This window comes from Pleurodeles waltl, chromosome 1_1 (assembly GCF_031143425.1).
Source record: "Pleurodeles waltl isolate 20211129_DDA chromosome 1_1, aPleWal1.hap1.20221129, whole genome shotgun sequence".
In the NCBI taxonomy this organism is placed as follows: Eukaryota; Metazoa; Chordata; class Amphibia; order Caudata; family Salamandridae; genus Pleurodeles; species Pleurodeles waltl.
In genome coordinates, this window is record NC_090436.1 from 428,304,684 (window position 1) to 428,330,993 (window position 26,310).

Genomic DNA, 26,310 nt, shown 5'->3' on the forward strand with positions numbered 1-26,310 from the left:
AAAACTGTACCTTTGTTTTCACAATTGGCACACCCTGGCATCCAGGTAAGTCCCTTGTAACTGGTACCCCTGGTACCAAGGGCCCTGATGCCAGGGAAGGTCTCTAAGGGCTGCAGCATGTCTTATGCCACCCTGGGGACCCCTCACTCAGCACAGACACACTGCTTGCCAGCTTGTGTGTGCTGGTGCGGAGAAAATTACTAAGTTGGCATGGCACTCCCCTCAGGGTGCCATGCCAACCTTACACTTCCCATGGCATAAATAAGTCACCCTTCTAGCAGGCCTTACAGCCCTAAGGCAGGGTGCACTATACCATAGGTGAGGGCATCGGTGCATGAGCACTATGCCCCTACAGTATCTAAGCAAAACCTTAGACATTGTAAGTGCAGGGTAGCCATAAGAGTTTATGGTCTGGGAGTCTGTCATACCGAACTCCACAGCACCATAATGGCTACAATGAAAACTGGGAAGTTTGGTATCAAACTTCTCAGCACAATAAATGCACACTGATGTCAATGTACATTTTATTGTGAACTACACCCCAGAGGGCATCTTAGAGATGCCCCCTGAAAACATACCCGACTTCCAGTGTGGGCTGACTAGTTTTGCCAGCCTGCCACACACCATACATGTTGCTGGCCACATGGGGAGAGTGCCTTTGTCACTCTGTGGCTAGTAACAAAGCCTGTACTGGGTGGAGGTGCTTCTCACCTCCCCCTGCAGGAACGGTAACACCTGGCGGTGAGCCTCAAAGGCTCACCCCCTTTGTTACAGCGCCACAGGGCATTCCAGCTAGTGGAGATGCCCGCCCCCTCCGGCAAGGCCGGAGGAGATAATGAGAAAAACAAGGAGGAGTCACTGGCCAGTCAGGACAACCCCTAAGGTGTCCTGAGCTGAGGTCACTCTGACTTTTAGAAATCCTCTATCTTGCAGATGGAGGATTCCCCCAATAGGATTAGGGATGTGCCCCCCTCCCCTCAGGGAGGAGGCACAAAGAGGGTGTAGCCACCCTCAGGGCTAGTAGCCATTGGCTACTAACCCCCCAGATATAAACACACCCCTAAATTGAGTATTTAGGGGCCCCCAGAACCTAGGAAGATAGATTCCTGCAACTTGAAGACGAAGAAGGACTGCTGACCTGAAGCCCTGCAGAGAAGACGGAGACACCAACTGCTTTGGTCCCAGCCCTACCGGCCTGTCTCCCCACTTCAAGAAAAACTGCAACAGCGACGCGTACCCCAGGGTCCAGCGACCTCTGAATCCTCAGAGGACTACCCTGCATCTAAAAGGACCAAGAACTCCTGAGGACAGCGGCCCTGTTCCACAAAGACTGAAACTTGCAAAAAAGAAACAACTTTTAAAGGACTCCACGTTTCCCGACGGAAGCGTGAGACTTTCCACTCTGCACCCGACGCCCCCGGCTCGACCTGCAGAGAAACAACACTACAGGGAGGACTCCCCGGCGACTGCGAGCCCGTGAGTAGCCAGAGTTGACCCCCCCGAACCCCCACAGCGACACCTGCAGAGGGAATCCAGAGGCTCGCCCTGACCGCGACTGCCTGCTTCAAAGAACCCGACGCCTGGTAAAGACACTGCACCCGCAGCCCCCAGGACCTGAAGGATCCGACCTCCAGTGCAGAAGCGACCCCCAGGTGGCCATCTCCCTTGCCCAGGTGGTGGCTACCCCGAGGAGCCCCCCCCTTGCCTTCCTGCTTCGCTGAAGAGACCCCTGGGTCTCCCATTGAAACCAATTGCAAACCCGACGCCTGTTTGCACTCTGCACCCGTCCGCCCCTGTGCTGCTGAGGGTGTACTTTTTGTGCTGACTTGTGTCCCCCCCAGTGCCCTACAAAACCCCCCGGGTCTGCCCTCCGAAGTCGCGGGTACTTACCTGCTGGCAGACTGGAACCGCGGCACACCCTTCTCCATTGAAGCCTATGCGTTTTGGGCACCACTTTGACCTCTGCACCTGACCGGCCCTGAGCTGCTGGTGTGGTAACTTTGGGGTTGCCCTGAACCCCCAACGGTGGGCTACTTTGGACCCAACTTTGAACCCTGTAGGTGTTTTACTTACCTGCAAAACTAACCAATATTTACTTCCCCCAGGAACTGTTGAAAATTGCACTGTCTAGTTTTAAAATAGCTTATTGCCATTTTTGCTAAAACTGTACATGATATTGTGTTGATTCAAAGTTCCGATGATACCTGAGTGAAATACCTTTCGTTTGAAGTATTACTTGTAAATCTTGAACCTGTGGTTCTTAAAATAAACTAAGAAAATATATACTTCCCCCAGGAACTGTTGAAAATTGCACTGTCTAGTTTTAAAATAGCTTATTGCCATTTTTGCTAAAACTGTACATGATATTGTGTTGATTCAAAGTTCCGAAGATACCTGAGTGAAATACCTTTCGTTTGAAGTATTACTTGTAAATCTTGAACCTGTGGTTCTTAAAATAAACTAAGAAAATATATTTTTCTATATAAAAACCTATTGGCCTGGAATTGTCTTTGAGTGTGTGTGTTCCTCATTTATTGCCTGTGTGTGTACAACAAATGCTTAACACTACCCTCTGATAAGCCTACTGCTCGACCACATTACCACAAAATAGAGCATTAGAATTATCTCTTTTTGCCACTATCTTACCTCTAAGGGGAACCCTTGGACTCTGTGCATGCTATTTCTCACTTTGAAATAGTACATACAGAGCCAACTTCCTACAATGCTCACTCTCCATCGTATTTTTCCACAACTTCAGGGGGGTGATTGAATGTGTGCTCTAGATTTGCAGGATGCATATTTTCACCTAGCCATCTGAGGAAGTCACATATTTCTGCAGATATTGAAAATTGGCGGACATCACCATCTTACAAAGTTATTCAGTTTGAACTGTTGTTAGCCCTGAGGCTGTTTTTAAGAAGTAGCAGTTTACTTCGGTAGAAGGATGTATTTATTCAACCTTAGTTGAACTATGGGCTATTCATGGCTTCTTGCCTAAAGTACTCTCCATCAGGCACTAAAGAACAAGTTACTTACATTTGGTAATGCCTTACCTCGTAGAGACAACATCTAGCTGCAGATTCCTTCCCTTTGAATTTTCGCCGACGTTAGACTGGATCCGGAAGATTTTTTGTGAGCAGTACCTGTGCACGCTGGTAGCTGGTGTCGATTGGCTGTGTGTACGTCATCAGTCATCTGCGCCTGAAGTGACGTCACAGTACCTATATAGGCGCCAACTAGGAGCGCCGACGGCAGTTTCTTTTCACGCCTTTCCATGCCAGAAGCGCGGAGCAATGAAGTGCACTGACCACTGCTGTGAACAACTAGGGCCCTGAAAAGGGTCAGCTGGGTCCCTAAAAATCCGACCGCAGAACGGGAAGGACACCCCACCACAAATTTCTTTCAAAGGCAGTCAGGCCAACTAGTCACCAAGATAAAATTACAGACTTCAGGAGGAAGGTTGAAAGCTGTCAACTGCTGCTGCTCAATCTTCATGTAAGAATGCAAGAGTGAGCAGGTTCGGTTGAAGAACCCTCCCCTGTTGCTGTGGCAGAAGATCCTCCCGAAGGGGCAGCCTGTTCAGAGGATTGATGGCCATGCTCACTAGCTACCCATTAAGCCTTTGCCATGCAGAGGTTGGAAAGCATGTGCGCAGAGGTGGCTGGGAGGAAATTGGCACAGGTTGAAGCTCCTTCTGTAGCCACAAAAGGAGTGATAGGCATATTGTGGGTGATGAAGGTCTGCGGAGAGGCCGAAGAATCTGGCCATAGCACGAGAGTACTTGAAGTGCTCTAGCACCGAATCTGCTTTGTCTCTCGAAGGCCATGTCCAATAGGGAAGCTTGGAGATCCCCAGAAATGGCGCCTAAGGACCACCGTTGATAAAACCACTCTGCCCAGAGCGTCAGTTGTGCCGAGTCCACAGCGTATTGGGAATTTTCCTACATCTCTGCCATTGGCAACAGACTGAGGGAATATGACCCAGGCCGGCTCCGGAACCTGTCTGTGGCATCACTTGCGCAACTGTGTCCCACAAAGTGTGGGAGTGATGGCCCAAAAGGAACGCAATGTTCACTGACCGCAATGCAAGGCTGGCTGGTAGAAAAAAACATTGCCTTTCCAAGTGGGTCCAGCCTCTTGGATTCCCTATCTGGGGTAGGGAGAAGTAGGGAACGCACCTTGGGATGTTGAGGTTTGGGCCACCAAGCTCTCTGGGTAGGGAGAGACAGTTTGGGTCTCCTGGGGCAGAGCAGTGGCAGCGGGTGAATGTCCTATTCACAGGACCACCTGTATTGGGTTTGGACCAGGTACCCAAGAAGACATCAGTGAGGGCGTCACTGAGTGGGAATAGGGGTTCGGATGAGGAAACTCTTGGTTGTAACACCTCTGTCAAGAAGTTAGTCTTAACTAACATCAGACGGGGAAAAGGTACGTACACTCTGCACTTTATTTTAAACTGAGAGTTTTATTGCCAAATGTTTTTAAGGTATTTTAAGGTATTACTGGGCATTTCTGGAGCAACATCAGGGTAAAAGGCAGGCTGTGTTCAGAGCTTACCCAGGTGCCATAAGGAGCCTGGGCCAATCTGGAGAAATCAGGATGAGCTGAGCCCTGTTCCTCCTGACTTCCTTCAGGACACAAGGAATCAATGGCAGAAGCAGAAATGTATAGAGAAAGCAAAAGTCAAACCACAGGCAGAATGATTCTCTCATAGACCTTGGTGCAAATGTAGGGCACAGAAGGCCCTGCGACACTGAGCGAACTTGAGTAGTGAAAAGATCTGCCCAAGGTACATGCCCCTGGGAAATGATGTCTCAAGCCACCCCCAGGTGCAAACGGCACTCATGCTTGTCAAGATGATGGCTACTGAGCTCTCGGTTCTGGTAATGAGAGAAAAGGCTAGGTGACTGTCAAGGCTATGCCGTTAAGGTCTAGCCACCATCAATCTCAGTGCCTCCAGGCACATTGCAGAAGACCCCACATCACCCTGCTTGTTGCAGTACCATATGACAGTATAGCAGTCTATCAGAACGTGGATCAAACCACCCCTAATGGAATGTAGGATACTTTTGAAGGCAAGCAGGATGGCACAAAACTCCAGGGGTTGTTTTGGTATTTTTGACCAACCTGAAACAAAAGGCTGCTGAAAGATTGTGAAGGACTGGGTCTTGTGGATTTAGTAACTCAGAGTCCTTCTGGATCCATCTTAAGAATCCTTTACTCTGCTTTAGAGGAATGTGGAGACAGCAAAAAAAATGAAAGAAACCATGTGAGGTCCACAAAATTCTGTATTGACATTTGGGAAAAAAAGACAGCTTTAGCTGAAGAAATGCCTTCCCTTCCAAGTATAAGGTGAGTAGTAGGGATGCTGGAAAAGCATTAAAAAGCTCAGTCAACAACTGGGTTGTTGAGATACCAAGTTAGAAAGTGGTTTTACTGAAAAGATAGTTGTGTAGGCTCTCATTATTCTAATGAGACTACTGGATTTCAGTTGCAGAATCGCCTGCGTGTGGGGGACTGAGTCTGACCTACTACAGGTGACACTTGTCGGCCTAATCCGGGTTTTGTTCTGGCTAACTAGCGGTGCCTCATGTTTTATAATAAAACAGCTGATGTTCTGAGAAAATATCCCTATGTAAGATGTGTAGGTTTCTATGAATACCAGAGACAAAATGTTACCACGTTTACCGGCAACCTATATTACTGCAGCCTTGAGAGAAGCATAGAGTGAAAGAAATTTCTTGTTTTAAGAACACAGTGCTGACCTAGGCAAAGAACAGCTAGATAGAGAGAAATAAAACAAGACCGCAAATGTGGCTATTGTTAAAATAATAAATGTAGCTGAATAAAATATATCTAGGGTAAAGTGCACAGCTGCATGCCTAGTGCGCTAAAATAATGTGCATGGAACTATAACTAAAATGGCTACACAACAAGATACTTCATGTGAAGAGAGTGTAACAGCTCGTTGAACTATAAGAAAGGTTAAGTACCAAATTCAGGTGAATTGTGAACACCACAATCACCAATTACATACTGGCTATCTGTCTGTGAAAAGTGTTTTTATCAGTCTATAAGTAAACATAGACTCTGGCTAAACTTTGGCATAGATGCAGCAGGATCCTCTAGGTCCACAAGTGTCACCATTAAGTGATCACCTGACACTGCTTACTTGGCACTTGGTACCAGTGGCTTGATGCCATTGCCATAGCATGCTCAGATTCCAGCGACTTTGGCAAAGACTCATCAACCTTATATCAAGGCAGCCTATGTGAAGATCCGAATTTTTCAATGTATGCACTAGTCACTAATAGCACCTTTTTTCACCTGCAACAGTTTCAAAATGTATAAACAAACACTAAACTAAGACATTCGAAAGCTAGCATGTACACTAGAACTATTAATCTGGCTCTTGAGCGCATTCTGGAGTTCTGGCTCATGGGTGCGGAAATGGGAACTGAAGTTGCTTGGGCACCATTTATGCACAGCACCTGGTGTCATCACTGCTGACCTCCAGCTGAAATGTTAAATGCTTTTGAAACTACACTGGCATAAGTGATGGCACTGAAAGTGAAAATATATTTAAGACTTATTGATTGCATGCTTTTCATACATAATATAAAATACAGTTTATAGCCAAAATCATCCATGTTCACACGTGCTCTAAACACTTACCACCATTTTCCGATTTTTCTGAAATACTAGACAATTTCCATAAAGCTTTCATTTGTTCTGCATTCCTGTAATAGAAAGTACAATAGCAAATACTGATTCCTTTATGTCGACGTGTTTCAGTAAAAACATTTTCTTGGAATAAACTCATTAAAATATAATTACCAAATTGCTGGGGGAAGTGACTGCATATTTGTTACTCCTCCATCAACTGGTACTACAACCTGTATGTTAGATAGCACAGTAGGAACCGATATTGCCTCTGGGTTGTATTTGTAGTCTAGCCTCACATCTGTAGTGCAAGAAGTGCATTTCCAATATGTTGCAAGATTCAAAGGTGTGGACTGGATGCCATTTGAGGACACCTGTAAAATAATATTTGTAATGAAATACCCACAAATCAGAACATTCTTTAGCAGATGAACAGTGAATGCTGCTAGGGCAACCCAAAGGCCTAATATAGTGCTCATTTTCTCAGCTTGAGAAAAAACTTACTTTTGGCAACAATATTTTGGGTAGATACATATTCCTACCATATTTCTCCCCTTGGAAATATTCTTAAGGCCAGTCTGGAAAGTTTCCACCCAGAAATACTTACCCAGCGTAGCCAAGCTTTAGCTGCGATTCTAGCTGCCAGATGTGACACAACTGGAGTACATAATGTGTTAAATCTTGGAAAAGAATGTCAATCTGTGCTTGGGTCATGAGGCAGTAGTGTTTAGTAAAAGTATGCAGGGAGGACCTCATGGCTATTAGGCAGAGGGGGCACCTCTTGTGAGAGTTGTGGGGAAGCAGGGATGGCCCTACTGGATTATGCACAAATTACTTCCAATGGGACTTTCTTGGCCTACGCTTGGAGGATCTTGATGCATAGGGTCACCATCTTGCGATTTTTGGCTCCTGAAAATTTAACAAAGAGCTGCTCACCAATTCTGCAATTTTAAGTGTAATCAATGTGATAGGAGTCTGTCCACCTGTGGTCCAGTAAACACAGTTGCTGTTCCGCCTTGGTGGGTTTCGTAGGAGGGAAGAAAAAAGGAAATGGAAGAGTGACAGGCTAGTCCACGCAAAGAGTAGATACCAACTTAGGAAGAAACACCAGGGAGGAATGGAGAACCAACACTTTTGAATAGAATAATGCCAATGGAGGGCAAACTGAGAGGGCCCGAAGTGTTCCGACCCTATGAGCTAAGTCAAGAAATAGCCTTCGGAATGAGGAGCTGAACCAAGCAACTGTGCATCGTTTCTATTGGGAAAGACACTAGGAAAGTCAAAAAGAATATTCAAATCTCACTTAGGGACAACAAGCAAATAGGGAGGAAACAGGTACATCTACCACAAAGAAGGCTGGTCAGAGAGACACATGAGAGCTGCAAGCATAGCTAAGGAAAATGTTACTTACAGAGTATGCATCTGTTTGCAGTAGTGCTGTAGATTCAGATGCTTACTCGGTATGTAACATTTCAGTTCGAGGCATGTGTGGCTGTAGATACACATGCTTAGCATAGAGTGTAAAGCAGTCCTCCTCCATAAGTGATGACTAGCCTGTGGGAGTTACAGCTGTTTAAAATAGTGTACGTAGAACTGCTTGGCCCACGCTGGCTTGTTGCTGGGTCAGTACATCTACACAGTAATGTTTTTTTTATATGTATGTGATGCAGTCAATGCAGCTGCGTTATATATGTCAGCTATAGGTATTCTTCCCAGGAAGGCCATTTAAGCTCCTTTATTATAAGTGGAGAGAGCTCTAGCAGGAATGGTTAAAGTTATTTTAGCTTCATCATAGCATGTTTGGATGTATTTAACAATCCATCGTGCAATACCTGATTTAGAAATGGCTTTTTCTGTGTGAGGTTTGGTGAAAGCAACAAATAGTTGTTGTGTCTTCCTAAATGAATCAATGCAATACATGAGAGCTGATTTTATGTCTAACACGTGCAAAGCCCTTTCTGCAACTGAGTCAAGTTGTGGGAAAAAGACAAGAAGTTCAATAGATTGATTAAGGAGGAATTGTGAAACCACCTTAGGAAGAAATTTGGGTTTGGTGCAAAGAACAACCCCGTCTAAAGTTAGTGTCTGAAGCTCACTCACATATCTAAGCGAAGTGATAGCAACAAGTAATGTTACCTTCCAGGATAAAAACTGAAGGGGGCAGGAGTGGAAGAGCTCGAATAAGGGCATCCATTAGTCTTGTTACTGCAATATTGAGATTCCTGCTTCAGTGATTGCTGCCAACATACCGCTGCGGTGGCAAATATCCATTCCCCATATTATGATAAACACACACCAATCTGACAGAATACTGCCACATACACAAATCCGCCAGTCCAAAGGTCAGTGCTAAAGTGGCATTACCAACACCCTTACCGTTACACCAACAAAACAACGTCTACCACATTATGACCCGGACATTCAATGGCGGTAAACTATTGGCGCTACATACTGCCCCACTCAGAATGGACACAGCACTGTAAAACACACACCCACATTACCCACAACCCTTTACAAACATCAATTACTGTCAGGAGATTTGCACGAACAGCACAAAGACAACTAGACACACACACACCACATACACAATACATCCCTCATGCACCCCACATCACACACCCCACCACATTACTCAACACACTCTCACCAACACACACCACACAACACCCATGTCCCCACAAAGGCACCCCCGTTTCACTGATGAGGAGTTAAGGGTCATGGTAGAGGAAATTGTCAGAGTAGAGCCACAGCTGTTTGGAGCACAGGTACAGCAGATATCCATTGCCAGGAAGATGGAGCTATGGCGGAGAATCGTGGACAGGGTGAATGCCGTGGGACAGCACCCAAGATCAAGGGACGACATCAGAAAGAGGTGGAACGACCTAAGGGAAAAGGTACATTCTGTGGCCGCAAGGCACCAGCTCGCCATACAGAGGTCTGGCGGTGGACCCCCACCTCCTCCCCCACAGCTCACAGCATGGGAGGAGCAAGTCTTGCCACTACTGCATCCTGAGGGACTTGCTGGAGTAGCCGGAGGACTGGACACTGGTAAGTCAACATTTACCACTTATCATCCCCCATACCTGCATGTCATCACACCCCCTCACCCTCACTTCCATCACTCCACTCCATCCCACACACTGCACCTACACATATGACTAACCCCAATGCCAAATCCTGCATGCCATACCAATGCATGGACACCCCACCCAGCCCTGCATCGACATCCTTCACCAAAGCATGCACAGCATAGGAAAACTAACAATCCCAAAATACATCACCCTACACAAACAAAGGTGGCAGGGCAACAGCAACGATAGAGGGGAAGCTAGGGATGTACAATATGTCACAGACATGAAACATAATACGTCACTTACATCCCCACAGGTGCCACAGCCAATGTCAGCGGAAAGTAGGTGCCACGACTATCCAGTCCCCCAACAGAAGATGTCCCCAGCAATGACAGTAACTCTGGACTTCAGGATCTGGAGCCACTCACAGTCCACCACAGAGCCTCCCACATCAGTATCCAACACCAAAGCACCCACCCAGCGTACCCACACCTCTGTCCCCAGGACACGTCAATCAGCAGTGTGCCCACCTTTAAAGGGACCCCAGTCCACACCTCACACCCAAGACAATCAGGGACCTGGGGTCAGTGGCAGTGGGCACACCATTCAGGGGACAGAGACACAGGGCAACAGGGACACTGGGAGGACCGCTGTGCGCCAAGGGGAGGACAGGCCCAGGGAACCGACTCTCCAGGAGGCACTCACCGAGATCCTGGGAGCCAACCAACATTCCCAGGACACGATAGGCCAGATACTTGACAACATGTAAGAGAACAGGCGGCTGCAGGAGGAACAGTATCAGGGGATCTGGGAGGACTTGCAGGTCATCAACACCACCTTGATCTCCATAGCAGGGGTGCTGGCAGACATGGCCAACATCATGAGGGAGGCAACAGCACAGCAGCGGGCCCCTACAACTAGCCAGTCCATTTACCAGCCCTCCACCTCCACTGCAGCTAGTGGGCAGGAGGCCCTGCCACAGGACCCACAGGCCACCAGCACCCCTCCTCCTGCAGAAGGTGAACCACCCCGCAAATGTTCCCTGTGAGCCAGATAGAAGCCAGAGACACTTGACAAGACCACAGCCAGGAAATGAGACTCTCCTGATTGTTCCCCATGTGTCCCACACAGTCATCTTGTCCACTTTGAACTTGCTTTGCTCCCCTTCCTATGGCCCCTTGGACACTGGACCTGTGCTACAAACAGCTTGGAACAATACCCTGCACTTTCCTCCATCATCACCCCATTCCATTGCACTTTTCCCTCAATTTCATAGCACTACAATAAACACCTTTGAACACAACTTGACTACTAGTATTTTATGTTTTGAAAATGTGCATATATGGAAACTGACACGTCTAGGGCAAATGATCTGACCACTGTGAAAGCATAGACATAAGGACCTGTAGCTGTCTGTAGTCAACACATCAGTACACAGTTGTTATATCACCAACATCTGTAAAATTACAAGCCATAGGTGACAGTAAGTTGAGATGCAAAGGAAGTTAATGCCATCATGCTACAGCCACACAGAATACATCAACAGTCAGAGGAATGGCCAGTTGCACTGTTTCACCTGTGTGTCATTGGAAGAACTGACGGATAACTGATGTTCTGCTGTCCTCATCCTCATCCTCAGCCCCCCTCATCCTCACTGTCCTCAGGGTCCACTGCTGCTACAGGGGCATCTCCAGTCTCTTCCTCCAGCAGAAAGGGTACATGCCATCTGAGGGCCAGGTTGTGCAAGATGTAGCATGCCACTACTATCTGGCAGACCTTCCCGGGTGAGTAGCACAGGGATCCACCTGTCAGATGGAGGCACTGAACCTGGCCTTCAGGAGGCCGAAGGTTCTCTTGATGATCCTTCTCATTGGCCATTGTGCCTCATTATAACGTTCCTCAGCCCCTGTGCTTGCTTTCCTCACAGGGGTCAGCAGACACAATAGGTTGGGTAGCCTGAGTCACCTGCAAGTATTGAGGGACAACAATTAGCCTCACACAATGATTTGGTGTTGACACCTGAACACATACACTAACATACAGTGGGTGGGGACCATGGCTCACTTATTAGCCACACCCTGTGCCTCTGTAGTTGGGCCATCACATTTGGGATTCTGCTATTCCTCAAAACAAAGGCATCATGCACTGACCCAGGATACTTAGCATTAACGTGGGAGATGTACTGGTCCGCCAGGCACACCATTTGCACATTCAGTGAGTGGAAACTCTTAAGATTCCTGAAAACCTGTTCATTCTGGCGGGGGGGGAGATAAACGCAATATGTGTTCCGTCAATCGCCCCAATAATATTGGGTATGTGTCCCATTGCATAGAGTCTGGCCTTCACTGTGGCCAAATCTTCCACCTGGGGGAAAGCTACGTAGGTGTACATGTGTTTCACCAGGGCAGACAACACTCTTGCCAGCACGATTGAGAACATTGGCTGTGACATTCCTGTTGCCAAGCCCACTATCACTTGGAAAGAACCAGTTGCCAGGAAATGGAGCACAGGTCTGGCTCCAATTGGGCACACAGCTCTATGATTGTGGCTCTGTCCAATCTATAGGTGAATATAATGTGCCTGTCCTCCAGTGTAGCCAAGTCCACAAGGGGTCTGTATAAGGGGGTATGTCTCCTCCTCCTATTTATCCGCAGTGGTAGGTAACTAAGGGACACAAGAGTGAGTAGGCTGTCACAATTTGAACAATGTAACCACATCCTCAGTGTACATAGTCCATTTATGTGATAAGACAGTGGGAATGGCGAGGTATGTGCTAATCTAGGCTGTGATGCAGTTAAGGTTGATATGACCGTTGTCCGCCACCATGAAATAGCGACTGCCTGTCCTGTATGTAGGGACAGATGGAAGTGAGGTAACTCCGCCGACGTTGGGCGTCGTGGCAGAAGGCTGTCTTGCACAGCCGTGCAATTCCTCATTGGATAATATGGGGCTCTATGAAGTACAGTGGCCAATGGGGATCTGTGCCGGCGGTGACGGTGTACACCGCCGCGGACGTGACCGCCATTTTCTATCTGATCCCTCACTTATTTCCTGACCTTCAACAGGAGAACAGCTACATTTTGTGTGCTGCTGTGATCTGCGTCTGGAGCCTACCATGGCCTGTGTGACTGGTGAAAGAACCCCTGTCTTCACTTCGGAGGAGTTGGAGCGATTGGTGTATGCGGTCCTACCCCAGTATGGACTGCTGTATGGGCCTCCAGACCAACAGGTGAGTACATCTTGGGCCTGATGCATGTGTGAAGGATACATGGAGATGTGTGTGCAAGCATCGTGTCTTCGGGGGGGCAAGAGGGGAAATATGTCTTGTGGTGGTGTACATGGTGTGTGCCGGCCGATGTGTGTGCCAGTGGTGACAGAAACGGGACTGGTGGGCAATATGTATGACAGGCTGGATTGTATGGTTAATGGTGTCCTCCTGTCTGTAATACCTCTGCAGGTCAGCACCCATCACAAGTAGGGATTATGGGGTGCCATCGCCAAGGACGTGCGGACCCTGGGGGTCTATGGCAGGCGGAGAACCCACTGTCGGAAAAGGTGGGAGGACCTGAGATGCTGGGCACGGAAGACTTCAGAGGCCCAGCTGGGGATGGCCTCCCAACGAGGAAGGGGTGCCCGTCGGAACCTGACCCCCCTGATGGCCAGCATACTGGCGGTGGCCTACCCAGAGCTGGATGGGCGCTTAAGGGACTCACAAAAGCCACAAGGGGGTGAGTACAGTGGACATTAGTACAATAGTTGGCAGGTGGCATGGGATCCGGGTGGTGTATGTGAGTTAGTGGGTGCCCCTAAGGCCAGGCTAGACATTGCAGCATGATTAAGCTCAAGGGTAATGTGTGTATGGCAAATGCTGGTAATCTAGCTTGTCAACATTCCATGTCAATCAGGGCTTTGTGGGTACCAAGAGGAGTGCAGTTGGCGGTGTGTGGCCCTCATCTTGCCATGGCATCTAGCCAAATCACTGGCAGTGCAATGCATAGTGCTCAAGCCTGATCCCTGGGTGTGACGGTGCTGTGTATGCTAACTGTGGTGTTTGTGCAGTAACTGACCCAGTGTTTCCTTTTCTCTCTCTCCCTCTATTTTCTTCTGTCATCCTGTCCATGTGTGCATTAGCATCATCTGGCAGAGGAACAGGGGCACCGGCGACAGAGGGAGCTGCATCCCACAGGACCCTGAAGTGGAGTCCACTGACGCCGAGCGAACCAGTGGGACGGAGGGGAGCACCACTGCGGAGACGGGAGGTAATACAGACTCAGATACCTCTTCCGATGGAAGCTCACTGGTGGTGGTGGACACCTCTGTGACCACCCTAGCTGCAGGTACAGCCGCCACCCCCGTACCAGCACTTCCCTCCCAGGAGCCCCTCAGCGAGTTGCCCATGCCCACTCACCCAGGAGGGTGGGCATCTCCTTCACCCCAGGCACCTCAGGCCCTGCCTCAGTGAGCCCTGCTGCCCTGAGCAAGGAGGCTATTGACCACCTGAGATCCATCTCTGTAGGGCAGTCAACCATTGTGACTGCCATCCAGGGGCTGGCATCCCAGATGCAGCAGTGCAATGCATTCCTGGAGGGCATCCATGGTGGATTGGTGGCCAAACAGAGATTGATTCAGGCTCTGGCCTCCTCTCTGATTGCAGCCATTGTCCCTGTTCCTACCGTCCCCCCTCCAACTACCACTTACCAGTCCAAGTCTCCTCAACCCCAACCTATCCCATGCACACATACAGATGAGCATGCACACAAGACAACACCCAAGAGTGGCACAGTCAAACACAGGCACCACACTTCATCCCACAAGCACTCACGGAAACACCAGACAGTTGCAGACACAACCACATCCATTGCCTCCACTGTCTCCCTCTCCTCCTCCACCTCCTTCAGTCTCGTCCACACTCACACCTGCATGCACTGCATCAACATCCAACACCAGCACCACCACACCAAGCAGCACACACACCTCACTAGCAGACACCTCCACAAAATCCATGCACGTGTCCCCTGTGTCCTCTCCTACCCTGTCTGTCCCTCTTCCTAAAAGACACAAACACAAGCACTCACACACCCAACAGTCATCCACCTTACATCAGCACACTGCCCATGCACCTACACCCAAATCCAGCAGACATACACCTCCTACAACCACTCCCTCAACCTCCACTCTCATCCCTCCTCCATCATCTGCCCCACCGTCCCTTAGAAGCTTTTCCTTGCCCAACTTGACCTCTTCCCTCCCCCCATGTCCTGCCCGTACGAGCAGGGCCCCAACTACCCAGTCCAGCACCTCAGCCAAACAGCCCACGCGGACAATGGTGGCACCACTTAGTCGTGGTGGCAAGTCAGTGAAGGATCCCACTCCACCAGCCAGGAAGGTTAAGGATCCCACACCTCCTGCCATGAAGGGGAAGAAGCCCTCGACTCCTGCTCGGAAGGCTTAGGAATACGCACAACCTACCATGAAGGGAAAGAAGCCCTCAACCCCTGCCAGGAAGGATAAGGATCCCACGCCTCCCGCCATGAAGGGGAAGAAGCCCTCGACTCCAGCAGAGGCTATCAGGGTGACACCTCAACCACCACAAGTGGTCATGGGGCCCCCACCCCCACCTGAGGAAGTGCATCCCTCAACTCCAGCAAAGGCTGCCCAGGAGGCACCTCCACCTGCCACCACAGTTCAGCCCTCACCACCAGCAGAGACTGCACAGGAGGCACCTCCACCTGCCACCTCAGTTCAGCCCTCACCTCCTGCAGAGGCTGCCCAGCAGGCACCTCCACCTGCCACCACAGTTCAGCCCTCAACTCCTGCGGAGGCTGCCCTGGAGGCACCTCCACCTGCCACCACAGTTCAGCCCTCACCTCCTGCAGAGGCTGCCCAGTAGGCACCTTCATCTGCTGACAGTATGCAGCCCTCACCTACAACGTCACTGTCCACTCCCGGTAGGTACTTTAGTAAAGGTGATTGTTAAATTGGATAGTCCCCCCCCAAATGGTCTGAGCTAATGGGAAGGCTGTGGGGACGTGGTGCCCCCTTGCTTTTGGAGATAATACATGGTCGTCATGTTGTCTGTCCTGATGCGAACTACCTTGCTTATCAGATGAGGAAGGAAGGCTGTCAGCGCTAGGTAAACAGCTAGTAACTGTAGGTGATTTATGTGGAATTGTTGCTGACTGGGTGACCGGTGGCCCTGGGCATTTAGATCTTGCAAATGTGATCTCTATTCCATAAGGAAAGCGTCAGTTTGTTATGGTTCTGTGCGGAACTGGGTGTAGGTGTTCCATCACTGCAGAGAAAGGCAAGCTTGATGTCTGACCAACACTAGATCTTCCTATTAACCCTCTGCTTGAGTCCATTGGTGCGCTAAGCACTCCTGCAATGGATGCATGTTTAGTCTGGCATGAGGTACTGTGGCTATACATGAAGCCATCATACCGAGGAGATGCATTACTGTCCTCACCATTACCTGATGACCTGGTTGAAATTGGCGAATGAGTGCCCGGAATGATTTTATCCTGGCAATATTCGGGTAAGCTATTTCTAGTTCAGAGTTGAGAATATCCCTTAGGTAAGATTGGATCTGAAGGGGTTGGAGGTGCGATTTTAAAGCATTGATAATAAAGCCTAGGTTTATGGTGACCTAAGTGTATTGGTAACAGTTTTGAGTCACAATTTTGATGAGGCAGTCATTGAGGTATGGAAAGAGATGTATGCTTTGTCTGTGCAGGTGAACAGCTACTAAAGCAAGACATGTGGCAAATAAGGTGGGCATGATAATGTCCCCGAAAGGGAGCAGTTTGGACTAGTGATGCTGACCGTTTACTACAAACCTCAGATATCAGTGATGTGGCAGGGGAATAGGAATATGAAAGTAGGTGCACCTGAGGTCAAGTGCTGCCAAGAAGTTTCCTTGTTCGCAATACAGGATGACATCTTGAAGAGTGACCAAGTGAAAGTGCTCTGAGAGAATGTACTCGTTTAACGGGGTTTGAGATCCAAAACTGGACTCAGGGACCCGTCTTTTTTGAGGAATGAGGAAGTAAAGTGAATAGACTCCTGTACCCTGTTAGTGGAGTGGGACGGGATCTATAGCTCCTTTTCTCAGGAGTGTTTGTATTTCTTCCCTGAGGAACTGCTGATGTTGTGGGGAAAGCCTTTTTGCGAGATAGAATGTTGGGAGGTATGGAATTGAGCTTCAGACAATAACCATGTTGGATAATAGCCAAAGCCCACTTGTTGCTGGTGATGTTTTGCCAGGCAGGAAACAACCCCTTTAGTTGAACCTCGACAGGTGTTGTGTGATAGGGGGGAATGAGAGGTATAGGTCATGTGTTTTGGCGGATGTTTTTTGTGAATCCGCCCTTGCCTTTGGAGTTGTTACTCCTATATGATCTTTTTTCCTGTTAGTGAGGAAGAAGTAGTTTCTTCCTTCAAGGGTACCCAGAGGGAGTGGTTCAGGTGTTTACCATACAAGGTAGAGGTTTTTAGGTTACATACACAACATTCTTTTTGCCCTTGCTGGGTGTTGGTTCCATTCCCTATATAGGAAAGCTGCCAATGCTGAGAGAGTGAGCAAGTTAGCGAGAATCTGCCCATTGCTCGTGGGTGGTTGCTTACATGAGGCACTTATTCACACTTTTCTCTTATATTCAGTAATTACCGAGGGGCATAGGACCTGTTTTTTATTTAATACACACAATGGGGTGGTTCATAGATATGTACTATTACCTGCTTCCCTGCTTGAAATTTAAGAAAAAGAGGCAACCCCCGTAAGCATTTATTTGACATGTGATGCGTAACAAGGGCTTCTGTTGGTTGTTGTATCTATGTAGTGTACCAAATGGGGTGGTACACTATGTAGATAGTACAGGTGACCATTATTGGTTTACAGGGGTAAAATTGACAATCCCAAATGCTCTCTTTTGTGGTAGTGTGGGCAAGCAGTTAGGTTTATCAGAGGGTGGTGCTAACCATTTGTTGAATACACAGTCAATAAATGAAAAAAGGCACACACTCAAGATGGAACTCAAGAGCAATTGTTTAGAAAAAGAGTTACATTGTTTATATTACACTTTCAAGAGAATAAGTACTGTTGCAGTTTTATGAAGATTCACAAGTAAGTCACACGTTTACTCAAATGTGCTTTTATGCGGTAAAGGTTCCAAGGTACTTTGGTACGTCAAAGTGCACACTGATCTTTGGATGACCGACAAAGGGGGAGACAAAACAAGGCAGCTGGAGGATTAAGAAGGCTGTCCTCTGTGATGCTGAGGTCTCCCACCGGCAGGTCTTTGGATGCACTAGTCAGGATGGGCTTCAACAAGCCTTGGTTGGTGCAAGGGTCTAGTACCCTGGGATGTGGTGCAGCTCTGCTCAGGTTGGTCCTGATGTCTTCTCACTTTGATGGGAGATGGAACGGGTCTCTAGTAGCATGCTGACTTCCTCCTGGGCAGCTGCTGCATCTGTGGACCCAGTGGTCAGCAGAAGGGAGGACCAAATATTTTGGTTTCAGGAAGCAGGCAAGTGCTTCCTCCACTCCAAGGAAGATGCTTATGGGCTGTATAAGGGCTGGAGAACCTCCTAGGGTTTTGCAGTACCCTCAGCTGCAGGATAAGTCAACATGTTGCAACTTTCAGGACAGAAGCAGGTAGGGTTTTGCGCCAAACGTTTACCAGTTGTTCACAGTACTCGCTCTTCCGCCTCTTCTGTGTCCTCTTCTCCTTTGTGTCAGACAGAATCTGTTCTTCTGGTGTCAGGGGGGCAGCTAAATACTCAATTTAGGGGTGTTTAGGGGAGTGTAGAGTAGTAGCCAATGGGCTAAATATCCTTTGGGTGACTACAACCCGTTATGACCACTTCCTGTTGGGAGTGGGCATATCCCTATCCCAGAAGGCCTAGTTCCAACCCAAACCAAGGTGGTGGAACTCTTCTTTGACTGTTCACCTCGGTAGCCCACCATAGGGGTGTGGCTAACCCAGGTGTGGTATACGCTTACTGACTAGTTAATTTTTCCACCTGTCCTCGGGCCAAGTGGGCCTCAGGGCGTGGCTACACCCAGGTCTGGGGAAGTCGGGGTTGCATACCAAAGGCAGCAGAGCATTTGAAGTCCCTGGCCTTGATATGCAAATTTGCTAGCCATCCTGCTGGAGTAGGTGACAACACCCTCTCAGGAGCAGGCTTTGTTTCCGGCTTGTAAGAGCGTGGGCTCTCACCTCCAGGGGGTCAGAAACCGGTCTGTGGTGGTAGGCTGGTACAGACCAGTCAGCCAACACACTCAGAGATTAGTGGAGTTGAGGGGGCACCTCTAATGTGCCCTTTAGGTGCATGTCATAATAAATCTGAGGCTGGCATCAGCCTGGATTTATTAAGATGAGGTGTTTGATACCAAACACCATAGGTTTCATTGAAACCATTATGTAGCTCAGTAACTCGAATGTCCAGCACATACCTTAAGATGGCTTCTCTGTTCACTTGCAATGCTCGGCAATGGTGTGCGTCACAGGGTCATTTCTGCTCATCAGATAGGACCACACATCAAATATAATTCACCTTGCCTTAGGGCTCCAAGGCCTGCTGTAGGGGTTAATTACACATACTTAGATGCAGTGACTGGGGCATGGCAAACAATGAGTGTGCCATGTCTGGTTTTCGCCTGGCTTGTACCAGGACAGGCAGACTACAATGGCAACTGCATGCATCTTGTTGGGGGAGGGGAGGAGGGTGCTCAGGGTGCCACAATATGTGCTGCAGTCCTTAGGGTCTCTCTCCACTACCCAGGCCCTTGGTACCAGGGGTACTTTTGTGTGTGCCAATTCTACACATTGTGACCTGTTTTTAGGGAAAGAGCACAAGCACTGGGGACCTGTTTAGCAGGTACCCAGTGCACCTCAGACAAAAAAAATAAGCACCAGTGAGCAAAAAGTGGAGGAGTCCATGTCTAAAAGGGACACTTTCCTACAATACTTATCCCAATATGTATTTACAAAGTACCGTACAGAGTTGATAATTATGAACAATGAAACAAGGTTAAATCCTGTGACGACATTACTCCTCCAATTTGGTGAGTATGTGCTGCAACTTGGTACACGTTTGACACCCTGGAATGGCACGTTTGTTGCTCATTATTAGTATCACCAACACCCCCCACACTTACTTACGTCTCTACATCCCGATAATTCAACACCACCAATCACCATACTATCACCTGGAAAATCCTCACTCCTCGACTTCCACTCACACCATACTCACTCTTTCACCCCTTTGATACAGTGCTACTCCTCTTCTGTTCCATCCTTGTTCAACTTTCAAAATCACCTACTTCTTTCACTCATTGTACAGAAATGTTGGAGAGAGAGGGTACCCAATCTCTAACTTGCATTCACTCAATTCAGCCCTTTTCTTCATCACCCTGCTTTTCCTTGCCGCTCAAATGATTACTGACCACCCACAGTGCTACCAACCTCGTTTTAGCACCGCCACCCCCTTGCATGTTATACTCTATTATGCTTGTTGACTACTTCACAAAGTGGCCTGAAGTAACCTTTGTGGAAAGAGTCATCACTACTGAAGTCCTATATTTCCTGCAAGAAATCTTTAGCTGGGGAGGAGTCCCAGAGACTATAGTAAGTGTCAATGGGGGACAATTCACCTCGCAATGCATGATAGATTTTCTATGTACACACAATATCAAACACATTAGGAATGCCCTTTATGACCCACCATGCAAGTAGAGTGGTTGACTCCACTATCCAATTTGTGACACTGTTCCATAATGACTATTCCTGGCCTCAACATACACATGCTGTTTTGCTGACCACTTGCTGTCTACCACCCAAGGAAAAAATAATAATATGTGTTTAGCTTTTCTTACAACATTGAAAAATAATCCTCTCCTCACGCTTGAACAAAAGTCTAATCCATTTAAGATTTCAAAATGGTTCTTGAATATGTCTGTCCACTCTTCCCATTCTACTTGGTGGTGCTCTTAATGCAGCCATTCCATGCAGTGTCATAAAGACACCTTCAACTGTCTTCACAGGAGCAACAAAATGTTCACAACTGAAAATAAATTGTGTTATGAATACAGCTGGAAGTTAACATATCACTTAGTACAAGCTCCCAAGAAAAAATCAGCTTCCATTGGTAGGTTAACCCTGTAATCCAAAGTTTGCATGGATGACTGAAGATAAGTGTCAGAACCGTGCAAAGGAATGAGAAAGCCACATACAGCAAAGAAAGTGTTATGAGAAGATATTGGTTGTGTCCCCATTGCATATATTTTAGATGAAAGTAGTCACTGGTGGAATGAGCCAAACAGAAGAGTTCTTGTTAGTGATCAAAAGGACATTTTGTGCTTCCACTGCATACGTGCAAGATGAATGCAGTCATGAGTGGGAGGAGCCATACAAAGACTCAAAGCTCACTTTGCTGAATGGAAGAACAGGTGTTGAATGAGATTATGAGCAAACGCAACAACTGATTACAAGGTAAGCTAGGGTGACGCTATGAACAAATTACTTTCAGTAATGATCTTTCTGGTGGATACTCTAACTATAGATTCCCCACCTTGTGAATAATCATCACACTGGGTGCAGAACCTTTTAGAACAGTTCTTCTCTGCGCTGCTAGGTGGTGGTGTCCCGCTCCGAAATTGAAGAGTGGAACCATTTATAAGCGCCACCAATGCGTGCTGACGTCAGTTGTTTTCTTGGCTGCCTGTGCCCTCAGACACAGAGGCCATCAGCAAATTGGCATTCCCTATGTTTAGATCTCTAAATTAGGAGCCCTTTAGATGTAAATAGAATCCAGTTCACAGAGCAAGGAAGTGGGAGGGTCGCTGAGGAATCTGCAGTTAGATAGAATAGGCGCCAGAAAGATTGTTACTGCAGGTAGGTAACTTGTTCTTCTGATGGATATTTCTAATGGTAGATTCCTCACATTGTGAGCAGACACCATAGCAGTACCTTACAAGGTGTTGGGTCTATGAACTGGCTCATATCAAAATGTCCTGCTAGACAGAGCAGGCAAAAAAAAACTTTCAATGCAACGGACTGTCGAAGCAGTAGTGTTTCTTGAACTGGTGTACTGACATTCACCTGTCCATTCCGATGTCCAGGACAGGCACTTTGCCTGCTAATGCAGTGGTAACACCTTTGCAATTGGTGGAATGAGGCTGCAAGCCTTCTGGAGGCTGCTTTTTTGCCAGTGGGTAGAAGACTTTTATGCAGAGAACAACCCATCGCAAGATGGTCCATTTTTGTACTGCTTTACCCCTCCTTGATCGGGAAAATCCTGCAAACAACTGATTCCCCACTCAATGTTCCTTGGAGTTCTATGTACCACACTTTCCTGGCCTGATAACCAGTGTCACTAGAATCACTTGGCCCTGTTGTTCCTGGTCTTATTCAGAAATTGGGGCAAAAGAGACAGTGGCAGGAAGGCATACAGGACTCTTGAGCTCCACTCTAGACAGACAGCATCTCTGAGTGAGAACTGCTTTAGAAACTCCAGACCCAGAAGTGCTGACAATGAGCATTCTTGCCAGTGGCAATAAGACTCAGCCAGGGATCTCCTCATTGAAGGAAGGCCGCCTTTGCCATCTCTAGGTGCAACTTCCATCTGTAATCTGCTAGACGCTGTGGCTAAGTTTGCCCACTCTGAACTCTAGGATCTCAACAGGCGCTTCATCACCAAATAAATCCTGTGGCCGTCCAGCCACTTCAAGAGGCGCAGGGCTTCTTGTCAGAGGTCCCAGGACCACAGCACTACACCTCACCTTGCTCGTTGCAGTATCACGTCAGTGGTTTTGTATGTGAGCACCCACATTCATTTTCCTTTTATCGTGGGAAGGAAGGCCTTTAATGCCAAGCATATTGTCCTCAACTCCAACAAACTGATGTGGAGTTGATCATCCACTGGATACCAGAGGCCTCTGATACCCTCCTCTCACATATGGCCTCCCCAACCCAGCAGTGATGCTTCCGTGACAACTATTGGCTCTGGATGGGGTAATGAGAGGGACTTGCCAGTGACCCAACTGCGGTCCAATAGCTACCACTGGACAAACTTTGTAGTCTCCTCTGAAATATAGACACAGTCCAACAGATTTTCCTGACATTGTGCCCACCGGGATTTGTGGACCCTCTGCACAATCCAAATATGCCATCTGGCACACGCTACCAACAGGATACAGGACAGCAACAATTCCAGCATGGTCAGAGTCACCGGTACTGGGATACAGTACTAGAGCTGAAAACATATGGATCATAGCCCGAACATCCTGGACTCTCCTTTCCAGGGTGAAGGCACAAAGCTGCACTATATCGAGAATGTCCCCAGAGAAAGGGAGTGTCTGCGAAGGAGTCAGGTGTGACTTTGATAGTGAACCCCAACAACGTAAGGAGGTTCTCTGTGGTCAGGAGGTGATTGATAGTCATGGAAAATTTGCACCCCCCACCTCCCAAGGCATGCTGCGACCACCAACATCACTTTTGTGATCACCCAAGTGGCACTGGTAAGGCCAAAAGGGAGCACTGCAAATTGAAAATGATGCTGCCCACCATAAATCGTGAGTAGCACCTGTGGACCTATAGTAATGCCTATGGGCCTGCAGGACAGAGGATGTGAAAATAAGCATCCTGCAGGCACGCCATCATCTAGTCTACAGGGTCTAGTGCAGGCAGGACGTGGGTTAGAGTGAACATCTTGAATTTGTCCTTCTGCAGGAAGGTGTTGAGACAGAAAAGATGGAATATAGGATGTAGGTCTCTGTCCTAATTGGGCATATGGAATAGCGTGAGTAACCCCCAATTACTACTTACATCATCAGAGTCCACCACTGCATTTTCTGCAGCTCTTGAACTTCAAAGGACTATAATTAAAGCAAAATACATGAGAAAAAATTAAGCAAATATAATTCATAAGTCTATGACAAACTAAAGCACAAAACAAGGCTTTACCGATATCTGGTGAAAAGGTAAATGGAGGCCTCGGGTGCAGGTGTGCCATTTATGCATGTACACCTGCTCATGTTTCTTGGTGCCGTGACAGCATGAAAACAGTATCTAGTATTTCAGAGATAAAGAATATGCGGAAAGAAGAAAATTCATTAAAACAGATACCTATTTCAATGGCACTTGTCTGTAACCTTGTTGATAATTTATTTCTGAGAAGATTCAAAGGTATATGTAAATGCCACACTCAAAAATAAGATATATTTTCAGTGTAAAACTCTTGCCAGAAAGACAAAACTGAGCTAAAAGGATGTGTAAGACAAAGTATAGAATAATGTAGGTACATAATGACACTACAAAATGATGCAACAGCACAACTGCCCAGAAAAAGCATAAGTAAAAGCCTCAGATTTCACTCAAGTAATTTCAATCAATGACAGTGCCTTTAAAACCCGTACCTGATATTTTAATATGTCCACATTGTAATATGATGCAGAAGGATTCTGTTCTGATATTTTCTTGAGGTAGGTTGTGACAGCCTGCATGTTCATCCAAAAGTCTTTTGTGTTGGAGTCACTTTGCGATGGATCACTACACAATAAGGGATTTAAAATAATTTTTAAAAAAATTTAAAGTTCTGCTAGTAAATTAATTCTCTTCGATTCTTCAACAGATTATCGTTCATTATTCATACTCAATATGTTCAGGTGCCTGGGATATAAGCATTTTTAAAATAACAACCAGGATGTGCAAATGTGTTACTTGGAAAACATAAGAGTTCAAGTGAGTGCAGCAGGTTGGATTCTCTCTGACAGAGCAGTGGGACAGTCGAAGGATCAGGCAATCGGCTGACAGGGGGCGAGGAGGAGTAACTGAGTAAAGGACTGGTATGCTGCTTGATGTGGCAGCCAATGGGTCTGGTACAGATTGGGAGGGTCATAGCACATGCAGTTATGTAATGTGTATTTGTAAAGTGCACTATTACCCACAAGGATATCCTGGTGCTGATCAGGTTTGTGTGCCTAGCCCTGCATATGGCAGGTCGTTTAATTGAATAGCCAGGCCTTCAGATTCTTGCGAAATTCAAGAAAAGAAGAAGGCTTATGATGTAGAGTGGGAGGTTGCTTCATGCTATAGGAGCAATGTAAAAGAACGTCCGTTCTCCTGATGTGGTTCTCTGTATGCAGTGGAATGAGTGAGAGTTGGAGTTCTGCGAGTAGGAATAGTTTGGCGGAAGGAGATGCAAATGTTCAGGTAGGTGGGGCCTAAATTGAGTAGTACCATGAATGTGTGTGAGGGGTGTGAAAAAAGCGCTTTGTGTATCAGGAGCTAGTGGAGCTCCCTGAGGTGTGGTGTGATGCAAGTTCTGTGTGGGAAGTTGAGGATGACTCTAGCTGCTGAGTTCTGGATGATTTGTAGTGTTCAGGTGAGTTACTTGGTGATTCTGGCAGACAGGGTGTTCCCATAGTCTAATTTCCCGGGAACTTGGGTGTGATTAATGTTTTTTCTAGTGTTGTCAGGGAATCCTTTGAAGATCTTTCTCAGCATCTTAAGGGTGTGGACGCAGAATGCAGTGATTGCATTGGCTTGTGCAGTCAGCCCAGTTTACTGTAGATGACAATTCTGAGGTTCCTACCATAGGTGCTGGGTGAAGATCCGAATTCGGCCAGCCACTAGTTGAAGACTCATGGTGAAGTATTCATGTCAAAAAGCTACTTCTGTCTTGTTGGTGTTGAGCTTAAGACAACTGTCTTTCATCAAGTTAGCAACTTCTGTCATGCAGGTGGTGAACTTATTTCTTGTTTTGGGGTTCTTGTCCGAGAGGATGAGTTACGTGTCCACATATTACAAGATGTTGATGTATGCGCAGACGATGTTGACCAGGGGGATCATGTATGCGTTGAAGAGGGTGGGGCTGAGCAATGAACCAGATAAGTTTGCACGCTTCAAAGCAGTAAGGTACCAGGCTGACAGCTTGTGTCCTATCCATTAATAAGGAGCAGATCCAAAAGAGAGCAGGTTCTTGGATGCCAATCTTGTGCATATGCCTGATAAAGATGGGGTGTGAGTCTGTGTCAATGCTGCTGAGAGGTCCAAAGGTTGTGAGGTGGCTTCCTCAGCAGAAGAGGTGTAGGAGGTCTAGGCTATCTTCCTGGACTGTACCAGAAGTGGCCACAAAGGCAGAGGACACATTTGGGGTTCAGGCATTCTCCCCTTTCTGCAGCTCGCTTAGCAGACATAGAGATGAATGGCAGAGTATCATCATGGAAAGAGAGTTCACACTTAAGATGTTTAAACTTGAGCTAACTATACAGTTGAAAGAATGAGCACTACAGAGCCAGCAGGGTAGTAGATCATATGAAAAATGTTAAAAAGAGAGTGGGATTAGTAGTATATACTTAACATCCTGGGGAAATGAAAATTAAAATATAAGTTCTCTACTACCCAGCTTGTGCATGTTAGCCCTTACCTACCAGCAAAGGTCTGCAGTGCACTGAATTTGTGAAGCATTTAAGCACACTTTCTCCTACCCCAACTGGATGTTCCCCTGCAATGCTGAATCCGCCCCATCACCAACGACACACCTACATTTGATGCTTATCTTTTCCTCCCACAACA

General features: G+C 47.3%; 1 protein-coding gene across 1 annotated transcript in view; it reads right to left on the bottom strand.

Annotated features, from left to right (window-relative positions):
• FCHO2 (FCH and mu domain containing endocytic adaptor 2) overlaps nucleotides 1-26,310 on the bottom strand; it is a 724,395-nt gene that overhangs the window by 101,010 nt on the left and 597,075 nt on the right. Inside the window, exons 22-24 of the mRNA XM_069224082.1 lie at nucleotides 24,150-24,282; nucleotides 6,837-7,036; nucleotides 6,675-6,739 (exon numbers count right to left, since the gene is read on the bottom strand). Coding sequence (XP_069080183.1) covers nucleotides 6,675-6,739; nucleotides 6,837-7,036; nucleotides 24,150-24,282 — 398 coding nt within the window. The remainder of the gene's footprint in view (nucleotides 1-6,674; nucleotides 6,740-6,836; nucleotides 7,037-24,149; nucleotides 24,283-26,310) is intronic.